A 12,519-nucleotide genomic window follows, 5' to 3' on the forward strand; every position below is an offset into this window, starting at 1 on the left:
CTTTGTTTCATGCCCTTCTGCACACTTCTCACACCTAGGAACCTCCCTCCTACACATTGCTGCCACATGCCCATAAGCTTAACACCTGTAACACCATAATGTATCCGACACAAAAGCTCATACGGGATAACTTATATATCCTAACATCACTTTGTCAGGTAAAGACTCAACATCAAAACTCAGAAGGACAGACAACGACTCTTCTGTTTCACCACTCACGCCACCCTGTCTACGTCGCACCAAACGACGAGCGTCACAAACACCGGGAATCTTCCCCTTCAGTTTGTCAACTTTCACATTTACCCCTACTCCAGTAATCACTCCTCTCAATGGCGCCCTTTCCTTGAGAGCAAAACAATTCACCTCTCTTGTCCCCATTCGTTTAACTCAGAGCACCTGCTCCCTCTGACCAGCAGAAACACAAACAATTATCACAAGACCACTTCTGGTTACCTTCACCGATTCCACAGCACCCAACTCTGTTTTCACCCACCCTGAAACCACAAATGGATCAGCCAAAAGGCAAGGGTCCACTTTTTCAAAAAATGTCACTCCTACTGTCACAGACTCATCTTTATCCTGACCCTCGGTGCAAGCCACAGGCTCCGATAACTTCACCACACCTACCCCCTCCGATACTTTGCCCTCATTCATTTCCATTTCTCCTCCTGTCTTCGATCCGGCGTACAGCTCATTCTGCTTACACTTTCTACCATTCTTCTTTAACAAATCATCTCCCTTTTTTCCGCCATTTTTAACCAACTCAAGCTCACCATCTTCCTCCCAATCTCTCTTCGACCTCCTCTGCCTCTCTTTTTCCCTCCATTCCTCCTCAGTATTCCAAGTATAGTCTCCTTATGATAAACCTGCGCTTCTCCTGACATACATCTTGTTCTTGTCTTGTCAAGGGACGCCATTTCACTGGCCGTTGGGATGTAGCACTCAACATTGCAAAAGTCATGTCTGCTTCGGCGCTGTCATTTTGAGTAATGAAGTTTAAAAAACTTTGAAAAGTCAGATGAGAGCATACCCTGTTTCCGGTTTCTGGTTGATGACAACAGCCACACGAAAATACGACAATGGGTTGTTAGCAAGTACATTTTGCGATGTTGACACAGATATTATTGTTAGAAAAACAAGGCCATTCGTGGCCGCTATAGTAATTATTTAAAAGGCAGTCGACAGCCGCTGTGGGTTCTAAATTAATGACCTTGGTTTTCTCACTCTACTGATGCAGATTCAGCCAAATATACAGTGGGGAAAAAAAGTATTTAGTCAGCCACCAATTGTGCAAGTTCTCCCACTTAAAAAGATGAGAGAGGCCTGTAGTTTTCATCATAGGTACACGTCAACTATGACAGACAAATTGAGAATTATTTTTCCAGAAAATCACATTGTAGAATTTTTAATGAATTTATTTGCAAATTATGGTGGAAAATAAGTATTTGGTCACCTACAAACAAGCAAGATTTCTGGCTCTCACAGACCTGTAACTTCTTCTTTAAGAGGCTCCTCTGTCCTCCACTCGTTACCTGTATTAATGGCACCTGTTTGAACTTGTTATCAGTATAAAAGACACCTGACTACAACCTCAAACAGTCACACTCCAAACTCCACTATGGCCAAGACCAAAGAGCTGTCAAAGGACACCAGAAACAAAATTGTAGACCTGCACCAGGCTGGGAAGACTGAATCTGCAATAGGTAAGCAGCTTGGTTTGAAGAAATTATTAGAAAATGGAAGACATACAAGACCACTGATAATCTCCCTCGATCTGGGGCTCCACGCAAGATCTCACCCCGTGGGGTCAAAATGATCACAAGAACGATGAGCAAAAATCCTAGAACCACACGGGGGGACCTAGTGAATGACCTGCAGAGAGCTGGGACCAAAGTAACAAAGCCTACCATCAGTAACACACTACGCCGCCAGGGACTCAAATCCTGCAGTGCCAGACGTGTCCCCCTGCTTAAGCCAGTACATGTCCAGGCCCATCTGAAGTTTGCTAGAGTGCATTTGGATGATCCAGAAGAGGATTGGGAGAATGTCATATGGTCAGATGAAACCAAAATATAACCTTTTGGTAAAAACTAAACTCGTCGTGTTTGGAGGATAAAGAATGCTGAGTTGCATCCAAAGAACACCATACCTACTGTGAAGCATGGGGGTGGAAACATCATGCTTTGGGGCTGTTTTTCTGCAAAGGGACCAGGATGACTGATCCGTGTAAAGGAAAGAATGAATGGGGCCATGTATCGTGAGATTTTGAGTGAAAACCTCCTTCCATCAGCAAGGGCATTGAAGATGAAATGTGGCTGGGTCTTTCAGCATGACAATGATCCCAAACACACCGCCCGGGCAACGAAGGAGTGGCTTCGTAAGAAGCATTTCAAGGTCCTGGAGTGGCCTAGCCAGTCTCCAGATCTCAACCCCATAGAAAATCTTTGGAGGGAGTTGAAAGTCCGTGTTGCCCAGCGACAGCCCCAAAACATCACTGCTCTAGAGGAGATCTGCATCGAAGAATGGGCCAAAATACCAGCAACAGTGTGTGAAATCCTTGTGAAGACTTACAGAAAACGTTTGACCTGTGTCATTGCCAACAAAGGGTATATAACAAAGTATTGAGAAACTTTTGTTATTGACCAAATACTTATTTTCCACCATAATTTGCAAATAAATTCATTAAAAATAATTTTGTCTGTCATAGTTGACGTGTACCTATGATGAAAATTACAGGCCTCTCTCATCTTTTTAAGTGGGAGAACTTGCACAATTGGTGGCTGACTAAATACTTTTTTCCCCCACTGTACTTATGTTCTTTAGCTAAATACATATTTTCCATTTTGTCTATTTTGTAATAAACATGATAAATGAAATATAAAAAATATGAAGTAATATCATACAATGATATAATTGTTTAATTTATTGTGATACATTGTACAGATTTACATGTTTTTTCCATGATAATTTAGTTGGAAACATCATTACTACTGTGGGAATACAAATGTGTCAGTTTTGTACACATTACCTTAAAAACTGTAATTGAAGACACACGTAATGAACTTTTAATACCTTACAGTCTTTAAAGTTTAAACTTCTACAGTCTATAGCCCGTTACAATCGTACCTGTATACGGGTTGAAAATGGCAGATTTGGTCACTGATAAGAGCCTGTACAGTAATACGCTATAAATGACGTCAGCACTCAGGCTCTGAGCTTTAAAGTGCTTTATGGTCTTTGACTGACAGCCATTCTGAACTTGAGCACCGCATGAGACAAGAATTTGTCCCCATCCCTCCCGCTAATTGGGCGATCTTGGCACATTTTATGTTGTCTGAGCGAGGGAAATGCTGTCAATTAAGAGGACTCAATGTATTTTGAAAGATGAGATGTTGAGGATTATAATAAAAGCAAGCCAGTCTAAATGTGCACTTCACATTTCCATATCATAAAACTCACGTCATATACAGTGTCAAGATTTATGATCACTATGTTTGATGTACAGTTACAAGATGACATGGGTTGTTCTGAACAGAATGAGCCTATGTTTGTCTATTGTCAAGATTTGCCGCAGAACACTCACCTGAATGCACGCATGACTCCTTTCTATGCGTACCAAAATTACGATCTCTTTCTCTGAATTGCCCTGTGAATGCCTAACACTGTAAGATTGTATTTTATAACTTAGCTAGTCATTTTGGCAATAGAACAATCACTCAGATGATGCCCACTTGAACCAGATTGCGATTTATAATGGGCCATGTTTAGATTGCGTGAAAACAACAGTAATTGTGTAATGGCGGGGATACAGGGTTGTGTTCCAAAAAAAACAACTACAAGTGTGCTTGCACTAGTTCCTCATTGACACAGCTAGGAGAGCTAAAAAAAAAAAAAAGCAGCTTATAGTTGAAGACTCTTCTTTGAGTCATAAATGTGCATTGAAAATACTTAGGAACTGTGCACACTTTGGAGAGGTGTGTGGCCACTTTGAGACACCAGTTAGTCCTCTCACTCAAACCTGTGTAATGTTTTTGTCTTATGTTGCACCTACCTCAAATTTTCCAGGAATATTCTTATCATGTTACTGACTGTATCGAGAGTATTTTCAGATTTTTCGTTATCAACAAATGCGGCACAAACTACAGTAAATGTAAAATGCACATAAAATCAACAGTGTAATGTTTGGATTCAGTCTTGTACCAGGTGAACTGTTGTGTCCTCAACTTTGGTCTAATAATTTTCACACAATCTCCAAATTGCTCCCTTTCAATTGCTACCATGCATATGCATATGCATTTCATATTTCTTCTTCATGAAACATTTCAATTTAACCCTATCCATAAAGGCCAATTCCCACAAGTGTAAAGGGTTAAAGATTAAACTTCAACGGTCTTTAAAGTTTCAACTGCCACTCATACACAAGCTATAATGGGCATGATAAACAACAACTGCATCATTCTTCCACTGAAATCTAACATAAAGTCTGAGCATGAAAGTCTAGACTATCCCAGTGCCTGTGTTATCTAGAATAGGACTAAGGACCTTTTAACGTGAGTCACTCAGTCATAGTGCAAGTCAGGTCCCTGGAGGCCACACATGTAAGGTTCCTTTAACCATGTTGGCATAGGGTATCACCGGACATCATGGCTAATGTGACAATAGGAACAATCTGTATTTTCAGAGGGATGGAAAAATAAAGTGAGAGACTTTGATGTCACAAATGCTTTCTTTAAGAGTCTCACAGAAAAAAAATCATTCACCATCGAGTGAGTAGTGGAGTTGGGCTGGTGACGTCTCCATGTGTGCTGTACTCTTCGTTCAACAAAGTTTATATGTGCCAGGAACAGTTGCTGAGTAAGGGCATCAGCGCATGCGACACTATAATGTTTGTAACTGGCTGGTGCATTTCTGAAAATACCCTATTAGAGAGTGAGCTCAGAAGGGCCACTGTCAGATTGACCAAATCAAACAGGCCATCCAGATTATTCATGAATGTTTTGAAAAGTGTCAGTGCAGATGGTGAAACATGTAACAGGCCGAACATCACCGCACGTGCATGAACTGATGCTGATTCAAACCCTGTCTCGGCCTTGTATCCGTTCACTTTTGGGGAATGAAAGAGTGCTTTCAAGATAAGCACCAGTGAGTATCTGGCCATCTCTGTCTCTTCCTTCCTTAGCTAATTACCTACATCTGGATACACCTATATTCTGAAGCTCATTCTTCACTTGGTGGTTCCCCAATGAAGAGGTTTTGTGTTAGAATAATGTGGTGGAAAGACAGAATCAACTCTGTTGATTTATGACATGGAGATACTGATAAGAAGGCCTTTGAAATGTCCACTTAAGGGAATATTACAATGATTACAGAATGTATGAGATTTTAATCTTGATCAATGTGGATGGTATCCATTTGTCAGGCATGTTCTTTCTTTCAACTAAAGTGATTGAATGCTTTCTCTCAACTGTCACTGTTTTCAAACGTATCTCTATTTTGTTGTGTCTGTGTGATTTATAGCGTCTGTTTATCCTCTGCTACCTTTGTTTTTCAACATACCCCAGTTTTGCTGCTTCTGCATTATGGGCCATCTGTTTTAGTCTGTTTCATGCTCTGTGTCTCATCCATCCTCTCATAATCTTTCTTCAGATTGAAAACGACATAAAGGAGAGCATGAAGACAGAGATGGCCCAGCTGCAGCAGAGTGCCGTTCACAAACACACGGCCGCCATGTTGGAGATGGGCACCAACCTCCTGTCCCAGACGGCCGAGCAGACGCGCAAGCTAACGGATGTGGAGACGCAGGTACTATATCCCCCCAAACTCCTCGCACTCCCACCGGGAACCATCTCACGCACCATTGACTCAGCTATTCCACATTAAAGGGGGAACTGGCCAAAGAAAATATGGATGCCATATAAATACCTACGCTCTCTTTATGTGATGTGCATATCAGTGGAGGCTCCTCAGAGGAGGAAGGCGAGGACCATCCTACTCAGTGAATTTCATAAAATAAAACATTTAAAACATTAAAAAAGTTATCCTTTTTAGATAAAACTATACTAAATACAATCATGTCACCAAATAATTGATTAAAACGCCCTATTTTGCAAAGAAGGTCTACAGTAGCCTCAACAGCACTATGTAGGGTAGCACCATGGTGTAGCCGGAGGACAGCTAGCTTCAGTTCTCCTCTGGGTACATTGACTTCAATACAAAACTTAGGAGGCTCATGGTTCTCACCCCCTTCCATAGACACACAGTAATTATGACAACTTCCGGAGGATGTCCTCCAACCTATCAGAGCTCTTGCAGCATGAACTGACATGTTGTCCAACCACTCAAAGGATCAGATAATTAATCTAGTACTGAAAGCATAAACTACAGCTAGCTAGCACTGCAATGCAAAAACGTTTGTTAAACGGAAGCAAACAGAACAAAACAGGGATAAACATACTTGAATTTGTCCAATGGAAACTCTCGTTTGCAACAGTTAGACTAATGATAACATGCTTTATCAGCTAGATGCAGGCAATAGTGTGCAAGGCAGTATTGAATGTCGACCTGTGTGCACCTACCTTGTAAACTTGTATTCATAGGCTAGGTTGTAGCAACCTCATGATGGGTATAGGGAAAATTAGAGTATCATGTAGTAGTAGCCTAAACCTGTCGCTGTTACATTGAACTGGGTGAATGGAATATGAATCACAGTCATCCAATATGCTGTAATAGAAATAAGGCCATGCTCATGAAAAAATTTAACAGCACTGACCGCCACTTGTGCATATGTATGTTTAGGTTTCAACTTCGCTTGATACTTGGGGAGCTTTAGAAGGAATGGGACAAAAGTAGTACTTGTGGGGGTAGATTTTTGCTGATGTGCCCCAAAAAAAGGTTGCTAAGCAAAATCACTGAGTATTGCCATGTGAGTACTACCATGTGTCAGAAGAACAACCTCTCTTTATGCAAAACCTATACTTTATTACCTCTTCCTAAAGAGGAGCTGATCATTTACATCTTACCTACATTTTGTTTTGCTGGAACACCTCTACAAGGCAGGATACCACTAACCTATTTCTGTCTTGGGACAGGTTCTGAATCAAACCTCCAGACTAGAGATTCAGCTGCTTGAGAACTCCCTGTCCACCAACAAGCTGGAGAAGCAGCTCATGGTGCAGACCAACGAGATCAGAAAGCTCCACGACAAGAACGGGTAAACTCACAGGCCGCTAACACAATGTGAAACTTCATTTAAAGACATCAGGCCTTTTGTCCAGAGACTCCAGACACAAACTCCGTCATAGACAGATCAACTCAATGTGCAATAAGACACCCAATCCCCTGATGTATAACAGTATGAAGTGCATGAGGCCATATTTTCCAAGATGAGCTCGTCTTTGAAAGCTGCACTTTAATGATGTTGCAATGGGAGCAATCGAATGTGGCTTTTGGATGGCTTTTCAGAGTCCAGTTTGTTGATTGGTCCAGTGGGACTGTCTCTCATCGTCCACTTAAAAGCTCCCTCCCATCCCTAGTGCTCACTGTAAATACAGGAACACAACTGTACTGAATTCTTCCATTCATATGTCTTCTGAACAAAAAAAATATATATATATACTGATTCCTATATTTGAGACCTGCACTCAAGGTTTATAGACATGGGTTCCACAGTAGGTTGGTGGCACCTTAATTGGGGAGGACGGGCTCGTGGTAATGGCTGGAGCGGAATGAGTGAAATGGTATCAAATACATCAAACACATGGTTTCCATGTGTTTGATGCCATTCCATTTGCGCTGTTCCAGCCATTATTATGAGCCGTCCTCCCCTCAGCAGCCTCCACAGAGGATTCCTTTACTGAGAGCAATTTTCAAAGATTGTGCAATTATGAAATCCCCTCCTATTTAAACGTTTTATTTTATTTATCAATTTAATGCAAGCGGAGTAGTTCTGAATTTGTTAATCAATATGACGTCAGACTATATCATCTTTCAGACATTATTTATAAAATGGAAGACCATAGGATACAGTTAGGGCTTACGTTAATCTGCAAAGTGAATGATGAAATGTATTTATATATGTTTATTGTCTGTGTGCAACTCATGGTGACTGAATCCACTGACATAAACATTTGTATTTCTACTAAGTCTGGGCGTAATGTATATAGTTGGGTTTCCATACCACATGTTGCCATGGATACAGTTCAGAACATGTTTTGGGGTCGGGAGAAGGGGATATGCCGGAGCGGATTTGGTATGATAATTCACTTGCTTGATCTATCAAAAGGATGCATGTAGAAAATAACTTAGAAAGTGATGGAATTCGACTGTTTTTGACAATTATGTAACTACCATACAACTACGTAAGCACCAAATCACGAATAGAGGACTAATCTGATAGAGAAAAGTTGGTTATAGCTTTAGTTTATAGTCATCTATAAACTAAAGCCATAGGCCTAACAAACCTTCCTATGTCGGGTCTTCCGACTCCCAAGGTTCCTGGAGCAGAAGATGCAGGAGATGGAGTCTCGTCATCGGGAGGAGCTGGGGACGCTGCGGGAGGAGAAGGGCAGCCTGCAGGTTCTGGTGGGGAAACAGAGTGGGGTGATCCGTGAGCTGGAGACCCAGCTGACCAGGGCCACGGGCAACAGCACCGCCATGCAGAGGCAGCAGCAGGAAATGATGGACACAGTGCACAACCTCATCAGCCTCTGCAACAAGGACGGAGGTATAGTAGCTAAGGGTCTCGTGTTGACAGACATAACACTGTATTCTCTTTCAAGAAGATGCCTAGTTGGGAGCTACACCCTGAAGAGAAAAGTAAAAACACATGCATGTGTGTTATTACAGGTGCAAGAAGAAAAGAAGGTGCTTGGAAACTGGGCTACCAAATATGACATTTGATTGCGATAGAAAAAAACATGTTTTGTCCAGACTGTGCAGTCATATCATATACTCTGGCTTCCTCTGAGAGAGAGCAAGAGCTGTCATGATGCCAATACCATAAACATGGTTCCATACAGGGAGGCATAGTGAAGCCCTGTCCCTTGAACTCTGCTTGAGGGAGAAACCAAAGTGGTCGTTCTTTTCCGGGAAGCACTCGTGACTCTAGCTGCTCAGTGTGGTGCTCTCTTTACGGTAATGGCTTATCACGCTTTACTGTGACAGCCTAGGCTGTGGTTACTGCTTGAGTGAAATGTCAGCCACCATTTTGAGTAATCAACTATTTTTCTTCCTTCGTGTCTCCCCGTGGTGATAATTAGGGACCTGGGATTTCCCTTTGGTCCATATCTTGACCCCGACAGCAACATGACCCTCACTTTTAGTCAATGCAGTGAACTCATTACACCCCCTCCATCTCAACACAACAGCACAATCCCAAACCCACTTGATCCCAAGTCTTCCCTCGATCACATTCAGTCATAGGAGATTTCAAGTAAATGTGTGTGCTGGGATTAGTGGAGTGGTCTAGCGAGAAACCTTGCAGCCTGTTCATGTTCCCTACTTCCTGCTTCCGGCCCAAGACCCCACACTTCTTCCTGTGGCTGTTCACCCGTCTAACAGGAAATGAGCAGGCATGAATGGATATCTGAGACATGGAGAGTGGATATGTGCATGACATGATTAACACGTGCTACTCCATAGCTTTAATGTTCTATGCAAAAAGAGTCCCCAGCGGCCTCTTTTCATAGCTCTGACAGTAGGAACACTTTATGGCAGGAGATCCTTTGAGTGTCGTTAAAGCTCTCGACTCATTGGCTCATATTAACTAATCCCTGTGCCGTGCCATATTGTGACCCACATATGTTATTAGGGTTTATTAAGTCGCTAAACCAAGTCACCAAATGAAAAACAAGTCATTAACTGACCTGGCAAGTAGCCTACCATGTTCCATTAGTTGCCAGGAATCCATTTAGTGAACACCTCTGCAACTTTGTCACCTAGTCAGCCATGTTATCTCTCTGTCAGCTCTGGGTGTTTCTGGGGTCACTGGGGCATCCAGCCTCCCGCCTTGATTGGTGGCTGCTTTAACGAGAGGAGAGTGAAATTAAACATGAACGTCCTGGCTCCGGGGTTGGTCCCGTCCTCCTCCACGGTGGCAATGAGGGCCAACCGGGCGCTGGGGTCACCCTCTTCACCCCTGCCAAATAATTCAACCTATAATGGCTCCTAGGGGAGGTCGCAACACTTCCGTTCCCCACGGTGTCTAAATCTAGATGTGATGATGCTCCGTTACAGGGGAGGATTTTCAGGGGAGGATTTGTTTGTTTACCAATCAGATTTGTGTTTTCATTCGGGGACGGTTAGCTTTTCGTGCCATTGGATGGCGTCTAATCGAGTTAGGCGCTGTTTTGAAAACTGACCCCTAGCATTTCCTTTAATGCTCGGATTCAAATCATCACTGACAGTTACTATGGGGAAAAGTTTAAAAAGGGAGATTAGATTCTAAAATGTCACTGAAGTTTGTCTAGAAACATACTTCTCATTTACAGTGGCTTGCAAAAGTATTCACCCCCCTTGGCATTTTTCCTATTTTGTTGCCTTACAACCTGGAATTAAAATTGATTTTTTGAGGGTTTGTATCATTTGATTTACACAACATGCCTACCACTTTGAAAATGCAAAATATTTTTTATTGTGAAACAAACAAGAAATAAGACAAAAAAACAGAAACCTTGAGCATGCATAACCAAACCACTCAAGTGTTGCTTTAGCAGTATGCTTAGGGTCATTGTCCTGCTGGAAAGTGAACCTCCGTCCCAGTCTCAAATCTCTGGAAGACTGAAACAGGTTTCCCTCAAGAATTTCCCTGTATTTAGCGCCATCCATCATTCCTTCAATTCTGACCAGTTTCCCAGTCCCTGCCGATGAAAAACATCCCCACAGCATGATGCTGCCACCACCATGCTTCACTTTGGGATGGTGTTTTCGGGGTGATGAGAGGTGTTGGGTTTGCGCCAGACATCGCGACAGTACCTTCTTCCATATGTTTGGGGAGTCTCCCACATGCCTTTTGGCGAACACCAAAGTTTGGGGAGTCTCCCACATGCCTTTTGGCGAACACCAAACGTGTTTGCTTATTTTTTTCTTTAAGCAATGGCTTTTTTTCTGGCCACTCTTCCATAAAGCCCAGCTCTGTGGAGTGTACGGCTTAAAGTGGTCCTATGGACAGATACTTCAATCTCTGCTGTGGAGCTTTGCAGCTCCTTCAGGGTTATCTTTGGTCTCTTTGTTGCCTCTCTGATTAATGCCCTCCTTGCCTGGTCCGTAAGTATTGGTGGGCGGACCTCTCTTGGCATGTTTGTTGTGGTGCCATATTCTTTCCATTTTTTAATAATGAATTTAATGGTGCTCCGTGGGATGTTAAAAGTTTCTGATATTTTTTTATAACCCAACCCTGATCTGTACTTCTCCACAACTTTGTCCCTGACCTGTTTGGAGAGCTCCTTGGTCTTCATGGTGCCGCTTGCTTGGTGGTGCCCCTTGCTTAGTGATGTTGCAGACTCTGAGGCCTTTCAGAACAGGTGTATATATACTGAGATCATGTGACACTTAGATTGCACACAGGTGGACTTTATTTAACTAATTATGTGACTTCTGAAGGTAATTGGTTGCACCAGATCTTATTTAGGGGCTTCATAGCAAAGGGGGTGAATACATATGCACGCACCACTTTTCCGTTATTTATTTTTTAGTTCTTTTTTAAATTTCACTTCACCAATTTTGGCTATTTTGTGTATGTCCATTACATAAAAATCAATTTGAATTACAGGTTGTAATGCAACAAAATAGGAAAAACGCCAAGGGGGATGAATACTTTTGCAAGGCACTGTATTTATGCTTATTTATACTGAACAAAAATATAAAAGTAACATGCAACAATTTCAAAGATTTTACTAAGTTACAGTTCAGTCAATTGAAATAAATTCATTAAGGCCTAATCTATGGATTTCACATGACTGGGCAGGGGTGCAGCCATGGCGATCCCGCAGGTGAAGAAGCCGGATGTGGAGGTCCTGGGCTGGCGTGGTTACACGTGGTCTGCAGTTGTGAGGCCAGTTGGACGACGTTGGAGGCAGCTTATGGTAGAGAAATTAACAAATTCTCTGGCAACAGCTCGTGTGGACAATCCCAGCAATCAGCATGCCAATTGCACGCTCCCTCAAAACTTGAGACATTTGTGGTATTGTGTTGTGTGACAAACTGCAGATTTTAAAGTGGCCTTTTATTGTCCCCAGCAGAAGGTAATGATCATGCTGTTGTATAATTATCATGCTGTTTAATCAGCTTCTTGATATGCCACAGCAGTCAGGTGTTTGGATTATATTGGCAAAGGAGAAATGCTAATTAATAGGGATGAAAACTAATTTGTGCACAAAATTTGAGAGAAATAAACTTTTTGTGCGTATGGAACATTTCTAGGATTTTTTATTTCAGCTCATGAAACATGGGACCAACACTTTAAATGTTGCATTTATATTTTTGTTCAGTGTACATTTTCAATGCCTTTTCCACTGTTGTACG

General features: G+C 42.1%; 1 protein-coding gene across 2 annotated transcripts in view; it reads left to right on the top strand.

Moving 5' to 3' along the window:
- The window catches only part of angpt1 (angiopoietin 1), a 90,303-nt gene that overhangs the window by 34,047 nt on the left and 43,737 nt on the right, over positions 1-12,519 (top strand). For both annotated transcript variants that reach the window (XM_041902993.2, XM_041902994.2), the window contains exons 2-4: positions 5,647-5,802; positions 7,089-7,210; positions 8,490-8,722. In XM_041902993.2, coding sequence (XP_041758927.1) covers positions 5,647-5,802; positions 7,089-7,210; positions 8,490-8,722 — 511 coding nt within the window. The remainder of the gene's footprint in view (positions 1-5,646; positions 5,803-7,088; positions 7,211-8,489; positions 8,723-12,519) is intronic.

Source organism: Coregonus clupeaformis, chromosome 17 (genome assembly GCF_020615455.1).
Source record: "Coregonus clupeaformis isolate EN_2021a chromosome 17, ASM2061545v1, whole genome shotgun sequence".
In the NCBI taxonomy this organism is placed as follows: Eukaryota; Metazoa; Chordata; class Actinopteri; order Salmoniformes; family Salmonidae; genus Coregonus; species Coregonus clupeaformis.